Below are 18,125 nucleotides of genomic sequence, written 5' to 3' on the forward strand. Positions count from 1 at the left end.
GGACCCCATTATGAATACATAGTTTAGTTATGCTGCTTAAAATTGGAGAACTTAATCTTTTATGTCATAATGAGATATCAAAGAGTGAAAGAGTTAATATTTTCCTCTGAGCTCAACCATAGCCTCCAAAGATCATGAAAATGGATATGCTCTCAGATAAGTTTATTCCCACAAAGCAAAGGAACATTTCTTAGAAAACATTGGATATTATGCATATGGCTAAATCTTGCACACACATCTTGAGAGTTCACAACAAGAGATATGGGGGAGTCCCACAGGCTACACTTCACTCTCATGATCAAAACTCCACCTAGAACTAGTCAACCATGGCAACCACGTAAAATAAAAAACCAAGAGGGGTAATTTGGGAATACCAAATCTGTCTCACTCACTTGGCTCGGCATTTTGCAGAAAATAAAAACAAGAAAAAGAAGGACAGAGTATTATGTGAGTTATGAGCAGTCAGTTCCTCAGTTCATTGTCTAGAAAACAGCCTAAAAATCCAGACTTTACAATAGAAAGAGTTCAAAAGTTGTCTTTTAATGTGGGTTTTGAGCAGCAAAGACTCCTCCTTTTTCTTCTTTCAATAAACACAAGTGGTGGCTGGTTTCACTCAAGCCTTCTTGAAGCAAAAGACGCACAGCTAGAGCTTTTTTTGCTTGAAAAGATTTGGTCTTTGAATCAATCAGGTACATGGGTTTTCAATTTCTGGCTATTGGGTTTGATCTAGCTGCAATTGATTCTGGGTTTATGTAGTTTTGATCTGGGATGGTGCCGATTGTGTCAAATTAGGGTTTAACTTGGATATCTTTTATGTCTCTGTATTTGTGCATTATATTTGATGGAACTGAATATAAAGTTGATGGTGGTCAGATATTCAGTTGAAGATTCAACTGGTTTATGACTATTAATTGGTCAAGAAAATTGGTGTCAATCCATGAGAGAAAGAGAACAGTAAAGAATTTAATTTTATTTGGAAATTATATATTTTGGTTTAGTGGTTTTGTATTGAGTTAATAGTCTTATGGGAGATGGAATATTCTCTCTTATTCTTTTTAGTTGGATTTTGCTTTGAAATAGTAGTTCTTTAGCTATGGTCGCACATTTGGGATTGAAGATTATAAAATAGAGATATTAGGGTACCCATTTGTTATGATTTGTTGAACCTGTTCCTAAACTGATTAGCTTTCAGGCCTAAATGTGTTTATGCTGGACACTTTAGGGTTCAATCTTGTTAAGAGGTTAATTAGGGCTGATTAACATGTAGGACTTCTTACTGTGTAATTTGTTTATTTATATGAGATGCGAATAAAATCTTGTAGATTGTAAGGGAGGCTGAGGAACAGGCTCTCTGTAAGGAGTGATTACTTTAAAAATGTAAATGAACCTGAATATTCCTTTCGTACTCTTTCGTAGGGATCCTGTAAAACTTGTCTTAAAATTTAGCAGTAGAAGATCAGGTACTGTTTAGCAATAGTATAAATAATAGATTTTGATTTGGATATTTGCAAATAATATACTTAAAAAGAAGGAAAAAACATGATTTCAATTCTATGTTCCGTAATAGTGGTCAAGAAAGTATGCCCGTAAGGCTTATGGTCAAACTAAAAAGAGTAATGAGCATGCTGGAAATTATGGGAACAATGGAGTACATCATTGTTAATTACTAGGATGATCAGATGCAAGCATAACACCTCTCGACACTGTAAGCATATAGTGATGAAAGATGTATAGCATTGTATGACAATGACTATATTGCGAAAACAAGTGGTAGCACATTAGAAGAGTTGTGTGTGTTTATTTCTGTTTTCTCTGTACTTCCTTCATAAATTAATATGTGGACAAGATCAGAGCCTCTCATCTTTTCATTCTTTTCTGGATTGGTGACTGGGACCTTATTGAAGCTTATTTCCTGTTTCAGTTTCTCTCTCCAAGAAAACCATTGTTTCAGCATCTCATAGGAGTTTGCAGGGCTTCTGTATGTTCAATCGTTTTTGTTAGTATTTAGTGTTGGGTAAGCACAATCAAGCTGAGATACAGATTTAAGCAATAGTATGACTGAACATTAAGAACGCATAGACAGGTCCAATAAAATTCCATGGAACCTGGAAGGGAGGAATTCCATCCTGCATCCCAGCAATATATGCCGAACTCTCTGAGCAGCATGCATTCTGATATGAGGTCCCATAACCTTAATACTTCAGATATTAAACCTGTACATAATTACTCAATAACAGGTGAGGAGTTTTCTCTTGAATTTATGCTTGATCGAGTGAACCCCAGGAAGCCTTTGCATCCAAATGCTGTGGCTGATCCAAGTTATGTTGAACTGAAAGGAATGTTAGGAATCAGTCACGGAGGTTTTGAAAGTGGTTCAGATGCTTCAATGGTTGCTATATCTGAAAGAGGTCCAAACCAGTTTGAGAGAAACAGCTCATATTTACATGATGACAGAAATAACTATGGATCCGTTCAATCGGTACCACGAGCTAATAGTCGTGTTCATGGATATGCCTCATCTGGAGCCTCTGATAGCTCATCAATGAGAATGAAGGTTCTTTGTAGCTTTGGTGGTAAAATTTTACCCCGACCAAGTGATGGGAAACTCAGGTATGTTGGAGGTGATACACGCATTATCCGTATTAGAAAGGACATTACCTGGCAGGAGCTTATACATAAAGCCTTATCAATTTATAACCAATTGCATATAATTAAATATCAGCTTCCAGGAGAGGAGCTTGATGCCTTGGTTTCTGTATCTTGTGATGAGGATCTGCAGAATATGATGGAGGAATGGAACGAACTAGAAGATAAAGAGGGGCCGCAGAAGCTTAGAATGTTTTTTTTCTCCTTCAGTGATTTGGAGGATCAGTTTGGTCTGCACACTGTGGATGGTGACTCTGAGGTTCAGTATGTAGTTGCTGTCAATGGCATGGACCTGGGATCAAGAAAAAACTCGAGCCTACATGGTTTGACAAGCTCGGCAGCTAATCATTTAGATGAGACAAATAGACACAATATTCAGAAGGGAACAAGTAGTGTTGCGAAAGACTCAATAGGGATAGGTGCTCCAGTTTTGACTGGCAAAATCATTTCAGCGACAACTGTTCAATCTTCTGAACCTATGCTGCCAAGCTCTTCAAGTGCATATGAAGCTTATCCTCATTTTCAACATGGGCAGGTTATGCATTATGGACAAAATGTGCAGTACCCATTGCACAATGGCCATGCCTTTCCAAGTCAATCCCATTTTGGAGACGCTCCTATTTCAGTGCCTCATCATGGTATTATGAATCAAGGAGGAGGTTCAATTGAAGGGCCGACCAGTGGCTTGAGAGAGCATAGTTTTGAGATGCCAGTGAAGGAGGTACAACCATTACGTGATGGTTCAGTCCAGCAAGAGAGTGACCCTGAAAAACTTCGCCCCTCAAGGAAAGAGCAATCTGTCCCCAAACCACTGTATGATGGTAATTTGATGAACTACCCTCCTGTTGAAGAAGCATCAAAAGATGAAAGAAAGTACCAGGAACCTGAAAATGTTGCTTCATCAATTGATTCCGGGAAGTCTATGCTGGTTCCCAATCATAGTGAAGTTGATCATCAGTCCACATCTAACAATGCATTTGCTCCTACTTATGCTGACCCAATGTCCAATGGAATTGATTTGGGGTACCTTGAGCCACCTGTGCAGCCTCAGAGAATCTACTACTCGGAAAGAATTCCCAGGGAGCAGGCAGAGTTGCTGAATCGATCGTCAAAGTCTGATGATTCGCATGGTGCTCAGTTTCTCGTATCTCATTCACGCTCTGATATCATTCACCAGGATCCAATTACAGGAGTTAAGAAATTGCATGATCATGCAAACCTTCCTCCCAGGTCTGAACAACAATCCTCCTCAACTGTAAATGTGGATGCTCAAACTGTTGATGACGGACTTGCTCAACTGCAGAAGTACAAAGAGTTTGCTGATTCAATTTGTGAGATGAATGCTAAGCTTTTGCAAGATGCAGATGGTGAATTAAAGCCAGCATTGCCAAACTCTGTGGATACTAAAGAGATCGCAAACAGGGATAAGATCCTTAAATCTGACCAAGAAACAAGCTGCCTCAAAGGTAGCCATAAGAAACTTGTGGTTGATGACATTGCAGAAGCTATATCAGAGTATCCGGCTGTAAGTCAGATACCTTCTGTGAAGCACCATGAGGTTTCTGCATCTAATCATTCAGAGCTTAATCAGGCCGAGGCCACTGGCAAGGATCCAAATACTGCTGACAATATGGGCCGTGCACAAGTTGGTATATCTACTCCAGTGCAGGGAGACATAATTATTGATATCGAAGAACGATTTCCTCGTGATTTCCTGTCTGATATCTTCTCCAAGGCAATACTTTCTGAAGGCTCCCCTGATGTTGGTTTACTGCAGAAGGATGGAGCTGGTTTGAGCTTAAATATGCAAAATCATGATCCTAAGCGCTGGTCTTATTTCCAAAAGTTGGCTCAAGAAGGGGCTGATCAACAAGATGTTTCTCTTATGGACCAGGATCTTGGTTTTCCTTCTGCAATTAGAAATGTTGAAGAAGAAGATAGTAAATCTTATCATCGTACACCTTTACCAACAGATGGAGTTCCAATGGCCCATATGAATTCTCAGCCTAATTTTGGAGAAGATATTAGCAAAGAAACTGGACTGACTAAAGCTAATTATGATCATCCGCAACTGAAGGAAACTGAAAGTATGCAGTTTGACGCCATGATGGAAAACTTACGAGTGCCAGAATCAGATTATGAGGTAGTCATTTGATCAGGTCTCACTTTTCCTTACAAATTGTTTGTATGCTAACATTTGTTCCATAACTTTAATGTAGGAAGGAAAGTTTGCAAGTAGAACCGCTGGTTTACCTCCTTTAAATCCTTCACTGGGAGATTTTGATATCAGTACCTTGCAGGTATGATGCTTCTCTTTTTTTGTACAACTTGGTTAAATAAAATATTACCTATTATTGATTTATAGAAGAAGGATATACATATCCCGTTTATGTGCGCGCGCGCGCGTGTGGTGGCTCGTTTGTGTTGGCATACCTCATCCATGGAAATTGGAATATATGACATATATATGTATATGTCAATGAAACCCATATATGCAAGCAGAATTTATAGCTGAATTCATAAAAGGATGGACTATGGTTGGGGAAAAAGAAAGCTTACATGTAATTCTGTCCACACCCCAAAACAAAAAGGAAGTTACAAAATTGTGTGTAAGTCCATGTATGCATGGTTGCATGCGCATGTGATTCATCCCTATTGTGCAATATGAATTGTTTATGGAGCTGGCTTTGTTTGTTTTTGTTTTTAAAGCATTGGTTCTCCAGCTACTTGGTCATTCGTTCTGTTTTATATATCTAGAAAGACTTACTAGTTGCTTGTATTACTGTGTCATTGGTTGACCTACTTTTATGGACATTACAGACTTTCCACTTGACATCTGTTTGATTAATTTTGTTTTTTCATGCACATAATAGTTGATAAAGAATGAAGATCTAGAACAGATGAAAGAACTGGGTTCTGGCACCTTTGGGACTGTGTATCATGGAAAATGGAGGGGGAGTGATGTTGCCATTAAAAGACTAAATAAGAGCTGCTTCACTGGGAGATCATCAGAGCAAGAGAGACTGGTACCCGTTCCTTCCCATCTCTGAATTGTGTGAGGAAACTCACATTTATTTGAAGCAACTGAGGGAAATATTCTCACTGTTGTGTTGCTTCTGTGACATGTTCTAATATTCCTTTTCAAGGCCATAATGGTTTTTATTACTCCATTGTCAGTCTATAGAGTTCTGGCGGGAAGCTGACATTCTTTCAAAGCTACACCATCCAAATGTGGTGGCATTTTATGGTGTAGTGCAAGATGGGCCAGGGGGGACACTAGCTACCGTAACTGAATACATGGTTGATGGTTCTCTTAGGCATGTCTTACTTCGAAAAGATAGGTAAGAATCCATTGATACTGTTCACTACACATCTACTTTATTCATACTATCAGATCATTACACCTATACTATACAATCAGAAAAGTATACTAAGTTCTTGAAACTCTACTCATCATAAAAGAATCTTCGATCTTCGATATTCATTTAGAGTTAATCTTTATCCAACTGTTCAGGGTTTCTGAATGGAAGCAGTTATTTCTTTCATTTACGCCGCTTTCTTTAACTTAAGCAGGTATCTTGATCGTCGCAAGCGATTAATAATTGCCATGGATGCAGCATTTGGAATGGAATATTTGCACTCAAAGAATATTGTTCATTTTGACCTGAAGTGTGACAACTTATTGGTGAACCTAAAAGATCCTCAACGGCCAATTTGCAAGGTGATCATCTTGAAATTACTACTCTTAGACATGATTATGCTCTCAGAGGTTTGCTGATTTGCAACGATATGTATCTCATATCAGGTCGGTGATTTTGGCCTTTCAAAGATTAAGCGAAATACCCTGGTTTCTGGTGGTGTACGTGGAACATTACCATGGATGGCTCCAGAGTTGCTGAACGGAAGCAGCACTAAGGTCTCCGAAAAGGTAAGCTTTCTTTTACAATTTTAATTACAATCGAATCAAAATTGGATAATTAATAAGCAAATGAGGGTGTACCAATTAATCCCATTTAGATTTAACGGAGTCTGCAAATAACATGATTGTAGATTTGTAGTGCCAGTTTGACTGTACAATCAGAAGATGCATTGCAATACTTGGTGAGTTTGTATGAAGGGTTATGCTACAACTCACCAAGTATTTGCCCTAGAGGCTCCTCTAATTAGTTGTTTGTAGTTCTTTTCTAATCCAAAAAAAAAAAATGAAGGGTTCTGCTTCTGGCCAGGTTGATTATGTTTTGAGGGGAACTTTTCTGATGTAGATTTACCTTGATTTTCTCTTTGTTGCTTTTCACTGTGAGTGCACGCCTTCTGTATCATAATGCAGTTGTTGTTGTCTTTGTCTTTTTTTTTTCCCTCCTATCTTTTTAGTTCTCGATCTCTTGGTCTGTTTCTTGTAGTATACTGAGAAGCTTAGGAACAGACTTTTGTTTGATATGATTTAGGGACTTCAATATATCTTGCTTGACTTTTGATCCTTGTTCTATAGGTGGATATTTTCTCCTTTGGTATTGTCTTATGGGAGATTCTCACCGGAGAGGAGCCGTATGCCAACATGCACTATGGAGCAATTATAGGTGATTACTTTCTCTATAGTTGGTTTAGCTTGGGCTTGCATGCCAATGGTGTTGCACCTTCTAAAACTAGTATTTGGCTCATGATTATCTTGCCCCCATCTGCCATTTGTTATTGTTATTCAGTATTACTCTGTTACAGTGTGTGTGTGTGTATAATCCCTGATCCGCTGTTACACATTTAGTTATCTTGAACGTTTTCAATGCATGCAGGCGGTATTGTGAACAACACATTGAGACCCACCATTCCAAGTTACTGTGATCCAGAATGGAGAACGCTTATGGAGCAGTGTTGGGCTCCTAATCCTGCTGCCAGGCCATCGTTCACAGAAATTGCTAGTTGCTTGCGAGTTATGACAACAGCAGCTAGCCAAACCAAAGCACAGGGTCACAAGGCATCTAAATGAAAATGTAACAGTTGATCATGTCGCTTTTGCATGATTTTTGGATCTGGTACATTTATTCATTCAATTATTGACTCATAGGTAGTGTGCACTGCATCATATTTGGAGCACTGATACTTAGTTTCCACTATTTTCGGAATGCAAGAGGCTCCTTTGTTATTTTTCTTTCAGTTTTCGTTCTTCTGCTAAAATTACAAAATTGTAGCAGTTTCTATTCTACCTCCTGGTTCCTACCATTGTTTTTTCTATTGGGTGCCACTGTTCAGATTTTTACTACATTTGATTGGTAATCTAAGTTGGCTATAAGAGTTCCTCCAAGGGCTTTGGAGTAAAACATTACACATGAAATCCTGATATTTGAAGCGCTAGATAGCCTAGTTGGTTCAGTTGATGAAACAGTGGAAGTTTTATGTCTCCTACATAGAACCAAATTACACCTTCTTGGCGGGGATTACTTGGTTTCATGGCAGGTAGCATTGAAAAGTCCTAGTATCAAGGCTCCATGAGGTTCAGTTGGAGAAGTATTGGAGATTAATGTAGGAGACTTTGAACCCAAACTTCACCTTGGCTACTAGGTAGATAGCAAATAGAACTAAATGAAATCTAAATTATCAAAGGATCCAATGTCAGTAACAAAAGAGTAAGAAACACAATTAGTAGAACAAAAAAAATCTTTAGCAAACCAACATCTGTAGCATCATTGGGTTCCTTGATCACCAGATAACCCACCTTATTACCTTCCATGCAAAATAAAAATGATTTTACTAGTGGACTAACCATATCAGCTGCAAATTATATCATGGAGGAGGCTAAGAGTTAGAGGCATTGTTCACTTGCCATGCAGATGCCAACATTATAGGCCTTCCTTTCCACCCTAGGAGGAGACAACCCTTCTCACTAGCCAAACTGTACCCATCACAGCCATAAACAGATAGCATCATCCTAGCCTGACTTGTACACTTCAATCCCATAACTTGAAACCCAGCTCTGCCTAATTGCCTTCTCCATTGGTCTGCCCTTTCATGCCTCTCAACCCTATTTAATCCCTCAAACGCAACAATGTTCCGAATTTCATCTGCAAAGTGAAGTCTCTCTATTTTCATCCTCTGAGGGCTGTTTCGTGGAAGGCTCACCTCGAGAGAGTCAAAAATTGCAGAATAAAAGTGAAGAGACTCGAGAAATCTCCCAAGAAAAAACGGCCCGTTGTGATTTGCATCTTGCTCTACCAATGTAAGCACACTTGGACCTAACTTCTTGAAGGCTTGGAGGATTGCCTTCAAAGATCCTCTGCTCTCTTTGACATACATATGCAGGTGCATTATGCTATTGACACATAATGCTTCCCCTTCTCTCAAGTCTAGATTCTCTTTAGTCAGAAGTGATGGTTTTACCGGCTCTGAGATCATGTTGAATTCTATTGGTATGCCAAGTGAACGAGCCTCTTCCACCAGGACTCTCATGCCAGCGTCAAGCTCTAAGACATTGTGATCTTCAACTAGACCGGTGATACGGAGCTTCTTAGGTGGGCCTTCGGGTCTTGATGCCAGGGTTCTTAACAAGGATGGCCATTGAAGAGTGTGCTCCATTCCCAAATCAATGATGTGCAAGCTCTCCTTCCCTTGTGCTGCTTGACAAATAGCTTCATTCGCAACCATGAAACCGAAAGCTATGTAAGGAGTCGTCTGGTGAAGGAGTTGAAAAGCCTCCAATTTCTCCTCCCTAGCGATCAGCGACACATCCATAGTATCATTGTTGAATGTACCATTTAGGTTCACATTGTGAAGAAGAGAGAGCCTAGACTTCAACCCCATTGAAAAGCAGTATGAGACTCTCTGCAAGGAATCACCGAATGGACTAACCGAAGCCCAGATTTGGGTGAGCAATGAATCTGCAAGCCTTGTATCTCTGCACCCCACAGCTTCAGCACAAGCCAGTAACATGTGCACCAAGTGAAGCCCTTGGTCCACACCATGGCTCACCGCTTCAACACTAGGCACCATAGTAGTTTGATCATCTACAACTCCGAAATCCTCAACTGAGCCACACATCTCCATCTGATCATCTCCTTCCATCATCATCATGACATCTCCATATAGATCATCCACCATTGAAAATGTCTGGATCCCATCTTGGAAGTAATCAAAACTCTTTTGTTGTTTCTCCAGGGACTGATAATCGTCGTCGATATCCTTGCAGTGATCCATGTTGATGAAGCTGTCAACAAACTCATCAACATCAGAAGCAGGCAAGCAAGGAGTGCTGGTTGAATCATCAGACGGTGAACAAAATTGAATCTCATTCAGTATCTCCTCCCACTCTCCTCCTCCTTGTTCTTGCTCAAGTCTTGCTGGACAGAACCTTCTAATAGCGAGATCATGGTTGAGACTCCCATGGATTGGGAAGGAGAGCCAAGCATTGAAGTCTTCCATTGGAAGGAGATTGTACGTAGGGAGAGAAGGCAACAAGGAATGAAGGAAGTTTAATCAGCTTGGCTAGATATTTAGGAACTTCGGTGGTTCCCCAACTCACAAAGTGTAAAATGATTTTTCCTTTATTAAGTATGCCGAGTTAGAAGATTCTCTTGGTTTACAGGCGATGGGCAATGATCATATTTCTATCTACTTTAAGTATAAACTAATTTCTAAATTGTCCAAGTACGGATAGTTATTTTGACTTTGAGCATACGGTAGGGTGTGTAAACACTATCTATCGCTACCATTAAAGATTTAAAGCGACCAATCCTCGAGGGAGTAGGGTAGATGTTCTCTAACACTGAAGCTACAAATTCTTTCTATCAGAGCGATTTTATTTGTTCCAATTTCTATGCCACCAAATCTGATCACAACTGATTTTTGCAATACATGCAGAAGAAAATGAAACATATTAAAAGAAATTCATAGTACATCGGATAGCCATCATAGTTCATTCTCGACCCATATAGTAAATGAAGGGAAAAAAAAAAGCGCAGTTTTAGCCAACATGGAGATGAACTTGGACATCCATTTTCACGCATTAAAGAACTTTACCTTGTCACAAGATAGTAGGCATTTTGCCTAGGGTTTGTCAAACCAGTTGGATTCCATCTCAAAGGGAACATGACGAGAGCCAGTTTTTCAAACTTCTTGTTACATCTATAATTAACTAAACGTCTAAATGTGGGTGATCTAGGGAGGGTTTAGCAAATTTTCGAGCAAAGTATATTAGCCGGCCTTAAAAGACAAACAGTTTTGGAGGTTAGGGTCGGTAACCTCAACCAATTTTGGGGTCCATCGTTTTTATTGTTGTCATTTGCTGTTTGGCATTATTCATTCTCACCTGGGTCGGCCAACAAGTAATGAGACATAGGAGGTGGCTTCTACTTGCAAGCATTTGATAATGGCTTCTGGTTATTATTTTGACGTACAAAGCTTAGCTAGCTAGGTCAAATCGTATATCAGTTTCTCAACAGCAAAACTTTAAGGCGAAAGTGTTCTTTGCTGGTCCATGCGGTACTTAAAGCAGGGACCTGGGGTGAGGACGGAGAGGTGGCTGCCTCAGACCCACAATTATTACAAGAACTTCGAATATATGAAAAGAATAAATACAATAATGTTTTTCAGATACAGGAACTTCTATAATAGTCATTTTAAAGGAATGATTGTGAATATCACATCCCTCCTCTTTTCTTTGCTAATTTTATAGTTCTGCCTCGGTCGAAAATGTGAGGTTTGCCTTAACTTTGAGTCTTTGACATAAAAGGTTACACTCAAAACTTGGTCACTTCAAGAAGCAATTATCTAAGTGGTACTTTTATTGAAGAAAGTGCTAGTTGCCAAGTTCTTAGGTGACTAGTCTTGGTTCGCTTTAGGTCGGAAAGCTAGTCCTCATCAGGAAAAAAGGAGACCAAATGTAGCATATATTAGAACCATTCTTTGCAAGTAAGCCTTGAAGAATGAAGCTGAAATCTGCAAAAAAGAAAGTAAAGCAAGCCACCATCAACTACCGCCAATTTCACGGAACTAGAACAAATAGGCAATCCTCTCTAGAACTCGTTGTTGAACAACTACAAGTCTACAAGTAGTAACCCATGAGCTGCATGTTCTTCGAAAAAAAACCCATGATCTGCATCCAGTCAAAATGACAGCTGTGATACCAAGTCCAGCGCAGCCATCATGAAACGTATAAAATCATGACCCACTACCTAGTGAATCCAGAAATTTACTTTTATGAGGGCGAATTTGAACTGTAGTAGTTAAATGATAGGTGAAAATTGTAAAACTACATCTAAAGATAAAATTTTACTATTAAATTTAATTTTCATGAGAAACTATAAGTAAGATCTATAATATTTATAAGGGTTAAATTCAGTTTACACCTCTGAACTTTGGGGCTAAAATCAGTCTAGTCCTTAAACTTTTTTTTTTTTTAATTAGACTGGTCCTTATACTCTCAAAAGATATCACTCGAGTCCAAATTTTGAATTTGCCTCCAAATGTGACGTCACCATAGCCGTTGGAGCCGACAAGGGGTCCCACACAAATCCTTTTTAAATCTTGAAGGAGGGCAGAATGGACAATTTGATCTATTTGCCTCCAAAATTTAAATTAGATCGTAATTTAATCCAAAATATGATTGATTCACCAAAACATGTAATGGAAGATCAAAAATTGGACCCTAACCTCCAAAATTTCTAAAAAATCATCAAATCTTGTAATAACCATCAAATGAACAGTAATAGTAAAAGATGACTAAAATCACAAATTTTTCGCAAAAAAGCTTGTTCATAATTACTATAATTAGCAGCCAAATAGATGCATAAATGTGTGTTTACATCCAAACTAACAAAAAACAACAGTTTGGATTGAGTTGCACAAAAATCTAGGTCTAATCATCTATGCAAAAGATTAGACCTAGCAACCATGTGACATAGTACATGGTTGCACAAAAAATTGCACAATGCATCTCCAAGTCCTAACCTTGGCTGCATCCCTATTTTCTAGCATTCCTTGCATTATCCCTGATCCTCACAGATGACCTTGATGAACCATGGGAAGATTGTGGTGCAGAAGCTGCTTTAATTAACCTTGCTTGAAGCTACTTTACCATTGTTTGAAGCAGCTTTTGGTGGTTTTCCTCTACTTGGAGTAGGTCCTCTTGCTGCCTTTGTTGCTACCCTCTTTTCATCCATATTTTTTTGCAGCAATGAGATGTATGGATACAATCAAAAGCAACCAATGACTAATAAAAGGTTCAAACAAAAATGTAAAATCAATTTATCTTTGCTGCCTTAGCTCTGAGTTCATTCTTTGTCTTTAAGGGCTCTTTGGTACCATTTGCCTATAGCAAATAAGTTGGTTAGTGTATGATTAGTCCATAATAATCCAATACATTTCGAACCCTTAACAATCTCTGGTGCCAAAAATACATGAGAAGATGATGCCTCTCCACTGTTCAGTTTTCTCTTCTTGCTACCCTTAGCTACTGTCTTTGGTGGGAGGTGTCTATGACAACTCTTAATATTGTGACCCAATTGGTTATAGTCAAGGTTCTAAAAATCGGTCTAGGCGCTAAGCCTAGCAAAACCGTTCTGATTCTTCCCTAGTCGAGCGAGCTGGGCCCTGGGAATAAAGTCGGCCGCCTAAGCGGGGTTGGGCGGCTTTGGACGGTCGGCGCCTAGGCGTTTGGGAGCTCTCTCTTTTATTTATTTATTTATTTATTTATTTTTTAACTAAATCAAAACTAAAACGCGACGAAATAGGGTTTCATTTTCTGGGTTGAAAATTAAAACGCGAACGCCGTCTCTCTCTCTCTCTCTCTCTCTCTCTCTGATAGGAGCATTTTAATGCGACGTTTTACTTGCTTTTCCCTACATTTTCTGCGTTATTTCCTTAATAAAACTCTGTTTAGGAAAGTTTCCATTCTTCGATTGGGAAAGTTCCTATTTGTAGAAAGTTTCTATTTTTGTAGTTTCTATTTATCATTTTTAGTAAGTTTCCATTTTCGGTAGTTTCTATTTTTCATTTTTAGAAAGTTTCCCATTTTCAGTTTAGGAAAGTTGCCATTTTTCATTTTAGGAAAGTTTCTATTTTTCTTATTAGTTTCTATTTTCAGGACCTCCGAGCTAAAAAGTGGAAATGAACTCATAAATGGAAAGAGGAACCTGCGAAAGTCAAGGGGAGCAAAAATGAGAAACAATGAGCCACAGAAATGAGCAGAAATGAAGAAAAGAAGTTTTCCTGGTCCAACCAGGAAACCCTGTCCAGAAAAGGAAAGCTTGCCAAAACAAGACTCTCGAGTCAACCAAGAGTGGAGATCGAATTAATGAAGTACATGGCATGAGGGAAGCTTCTTGAAGACTCTAGATGATGACATGGCATAAAGGTGACGCATGGAGGCCCATGAACTCTCAAGAATGAAGTGGATTTTCGGCAAATGGATCAAAGGTCCACAAAATCCCATGCAATTAGGGTTTGTGACGCAATGAAGAAACCCTAGAGATGTTTGCCGTCCAAAGTCAAGAGAGAAACAAGGAAGTGGCGTGAAAATCAGAAATTATCAAAGAGAATTTCGGTTGAGATTTTCTAGGGTAATTGTTATGGAAGGAAAATACACTTGGAGATTATCTTGGGGATTTGCCGTCCAAAGCTATGAGATAAAGGAGGAATAACGTGAAACCCTAGCAAAGATGACGCCAAGAGATATTCTAGGGAGAAATAAAAGGAAAGAGAAAAAGGTGGAGACCAAGAAAAGCTCAAAAGAAGTCTAGATACATTCCTACATTCCCTAAAGAGTTTTGGCCGAATTTAAAAGCATAAAATCAGAAAATATCTCTATATATTTCGGCAAGATTATTTAGGGAATTAATATTGGAATTTTGTGATTGGTTGGACCACCTCATAGGGCTTATGTGGCAAGCAAGCATTGGAGGAAATTATGTGGAGTTATCAAGCACATGCCGTGAGAATTCTTAGGGTTTTAGACGGCTTGGAGACCAAGAGGCCGTCCCCTATATATTCCCCTCTTTTCTCAGCGTCAGGGGTTCCCATTCTTTACATTTTACACTTGAGAAAAAAAATCAGAAAACTCTCTAGCTTAGCCGTGATCTTCTCCATCCTCTAGGGCAACCACGAAGTTCAAGCAAGGCCAAGGGAGAAGAAGACAAGCCGTGAGCATCATCCATCACCATCCTTGAAGATTGCTTTCGAAATTCAAGAGACCACATCATCAATTCATTCATCTCATCTTCATCCACGGTGTAATCCGATTCTCCTTGTAACCTTTGCTTTGTAATTCGTTGGTTTTGCCCTAGTTGACATATATGTTTGAATAATTGTTGAATTCTGGAATTTTTATGATTAATTGATATTTTCAGATTCATATATCGTGATTTATGGTTGCTTTTGTGTGAGTGTTTGATTAAATTTGCATGATAGAAATCTTTTGTATATTAATCTTGAATGGTTCGAAACTTTTAGGGTTTTTATATGAATGGTGCTACGAATTTGAGAACATGAATCAACTTTTTGATTTTGTGTTCTTAAATCAATAAGTAGTAAAGGTTTTGTGCAAAAACCGAATTTAATCAAAGAGGATTGCAATTAGGTGGACTTTTTCATACTAAGTTGCACACTTGAGTTGATAGCCTTTCTAGGTGCTTATTGCGTTGAACATGTTGTGTTTGACTAGCTTTCTAGGGCTTGCATGCATGTTTGATAGGATTAGTCTTTGTGCTTTCACTTAGATTAATTAGCATTGAAAGTAAAATATGGGAAATTGTTTGCTTTTAACGTTTCACATGATCAACTCCTCTTGCATGACTATGATGAGCAATGTTAGAAATTGATTCGATTTTTAATCATATATTTCAGTTTGATCTTTGTTCTTTCATTCCATTTGTGTTTTTATGTTTTTGCATTTTAATTGTTTTGTTAACTTAGTTTTATTTTCAAAAAACCAAAAATAAAATTCCCCCTTTTCGTAAATATGTATATATTTTGTTATATCTTTGTAAATATTATACTTTGTTTTAATTTTAATTGTTTAATTGTTTGAAAATGACAGGTGTACCCTCAATCCCCGGAATAGAACGATCCCTATTTACTTTATACTACTAACGACATTTCAGGGTTAAATTGTGCGCTTGTTTTAAGCGTATCACTCTCTCTATCCGGCACGCCCATCACTCCCTCGATCCTTCGATTCTCAATCTCTCTCCGAGTCTCCGACCAGCTCTCTAGCTCTCCAGCTCGCCGATAAACTGGACTTCCAACTCTCTTTCTGGTTTTTAGTCTTTCAAAGTTTCAATCGAATTTTTGGGTTCACACTTTTCTGGGTTTTCTGGGTTCGATTTATGGGTTCAAGGTTTCAAGCTCGGTGATTCTTAAACCTTGAAGCTTGGTGATTCTTCTAGCTCGATTTCTGGGTTCACACTTTTCAGGGCTTTCTGGGTTCGATTTTGAGTTCGATTTCTGGGTTCAAGGCTTCATGCTCAGTGATTCTTCAACCTCGAAGCTCGGTGATTCTTCAAGCTCGATTTCTGGGTTTTGGATTCGGTGATTGATTCTGCAAGCTCGTTAGCTCGGTGATTATTCAATACATTGTGAGTCTTGTTAAGTTGCTGGAATGCTGGGCATTGAGTCATTGTCTCAAAGTATCAAACTGTGAATGTTATAAACTTATAATTGAATTGTTATGTATTTTGGTGATCCTTCGAGCTGTTTGAATGTTTTGTACTTGTATATCTCATTCTCAAGTTTTGGATTTTGGTGTTTTTGATTCATGATTGTTGGAGCTGTGTTGGACTTTGCTTACTATATTGTTTTAATGTTTTGAGATAATGATATTTGGCCTCTATTTTGGGAATTGAAATTAATTAATTAATTGAATTGCATCTGTTTTGGTCTATGTGAATAACTGAATGGGAATTGAATCAATTGATTAATTGAATTGCATCGTTACTGCCTATGCTCAGTTTTTAATTATGCTCTGTTACTCTGTTAGACTGTTATGGACTTTTTGAGTTTTTGGTAATTTATTTAACTTTTGAATTAGACTCTGTTTTGGTAAACTGAATTGCATATATAGGTTGATTGGTTGTTCAATACTCTTTTTACTTATTTAGGGCAATGGCGGGTACTACATCTTCCTCGGCATCTAATGCAATGTCGGAGATGGGTTCATCATTGAAGTGTGGTTTGGGTGATATTGGATGTGAATATGCGGAGTTGGCGGATGCTTCAAACTTGGATAGGTTGAAGGGTTGTGTGGGAAATTAGTGAGTGGTGGGATATATCGAATGAAGCAACCTATTGCCCACATCAAGGGAAATGTGGCTCCTTGTAAAAAGTCTTCAGATGAGGATAAAACCAAATGCAAGAATGCTATTGAAGAGGCAAAGTCTAAGAAGAAACAAAAGAGTAGACATGAAGCAGAAGTGAGGCAAGAAGTCATTCTTGAAAGAGATGAAGACAATGAAGCGAGTCAAGGGACAAGAAAAATGCCGCATACCCTTGGGCCTATGGACCGATTTGCATCCCCCATCGATCCGGATTCTTCATTGGATGGAAGTAGGAAGATGAGGCAACAAAATATCAATGATGCACTTTTCAAGCAAAGAACACATAGTGTGCATCAATACTTGGCTAGATAGGTGTATGAAGCCGGGATTCCTTTTCATGCCGTTGATAGTGATAGCTTCAAGAGGTTTGTCGAAGCGGTTGGTCAATTTGGCCCGGGTTACTGACCTCCAAGCCAATACCAATTACGGGAGCCATTATTGAAGGAAGAGGTAGAGAGAACTAAAAGTTCATTGAAGAAGCAAGAAGAAGAGTGGGCTTTGAATGGTTGCTCTATTATGACCGATACTTGGAGCGACCTGAAAAGAAGAAGTATCATGAATTTGTGTGTCAATTGTGTGGAAGGCACAATTTTTCTTTCTTCTAAGGAAGCATCAGATGAGGCACACACCGGGACATATATTTTTGAATATGTGGACAAGTGCATTAAAGATGTTGGACCATAAAATGTGGTTCAAGTGTTGACGGACAATGCTTCAAATAATATGGCGGCGGAAGATTTGATGAAGTTGAAGAGGCCAAACATATTTTGGACTTCATGTGCAACTCACACCTTGAATCTTATGCTTCAAGGAATTGGCAACCAACCTAGATTCAAAGGAGTGATTGAGAAGGCAAAGAGGTTCACCATCTATATTTATGCACATCACAAGACTTTGGCATTGATGAAGAAGTTTACAAAGAATAGATATAGTGAGGCCGGGAGTCAGTAGATTTGCAACCGCTTTCCTCACTTTGCAAAGCTTGATGGAGAAGAAGAAGGAGTTGAGAGCTATGATTACTAGTGATGAATGGAATGAAAGAAAGCATGCAAAGAGTGTAAAGGGGAGGCGGCAGTGAATATTGCTTTGAGTGCTTTTTTTTGGAATGGGGTAAGTTTTTACTTGAAGGTGTTTGCCCCTTTAATCAAGGTGCTTTGCCTTGTTGATGGGGATAGAAAGCCATCA

The 18,125-nt window shown here is 38.7% G+C and overlaps 2 protein-coding genes across 2 annotated transcripts; one reads left to right on the forward strand and one right to left on the reverse strand.

Moving 5' to 3' along the window:
• Positions 1 to 440: 440 nt before the first annotated feature.
• LOC112202100 lies at positions 441 to 7,860 on the forward strand. The gene is made up of 9 exons (XM_024343011.2): positions 441 to 689; positions 1,922 to 4,789; positions 4,866 to 4,946; positions 5,520 to 5,672; positions 5,824 to 5,987; positions 6,220 to 6,367; positions 6,452 to 6,574; positions 7,136 to 7,223; positions 7,434 to 7,860. Exons 2-9 carry the CDS (start codon positions 2,099 to 2,101, stop codon positions 7,625 to 7,627), a joined length of 3,642 nt encoding a protein of 1,213 aa, XP_024198779.1. The 5' UTR covers positions 441 to 689; positions 1,922 to 2,098; the 3' UTR covers positions 7,628 to 7,860.
• Positions 7,861 to 8,375: 515 nt separating this feature from the next.
• LOC112202101 (GRAS family protein RAD1) lies at positions 8,376 to 10,140 on the reverse strand. Its single transcript, XM_024343012.2, has one exon. It carries the CDS (start codon positions 10,051 to 10,053, stop codon positions 8,434 to 8,436), a length of 1,620 nt encoding a protein of 539 aa, XP_024198780.1. The 5' UTR covers positions 10,054 to 10,140; the 3' UTR covers positions 8,376 to 8,433.
• Positions 10,141 to 18,125: the final 7,985 nt, after the last annotated feature.

This window comes from Rosa chinensis, chromosome 5 (genome assembly GCF_002994745.2).
Source record: "Rosa chinensis cultivar Old Blush chromosome 5, RchiOBHm-V2, whole genome shotgun sequence".
NCBI lineage: Eukaryota > Viridiplantae > Streptophyta > Magnoliopsida > Rosales > Rosaceae > Rosa > Rosa chinensis.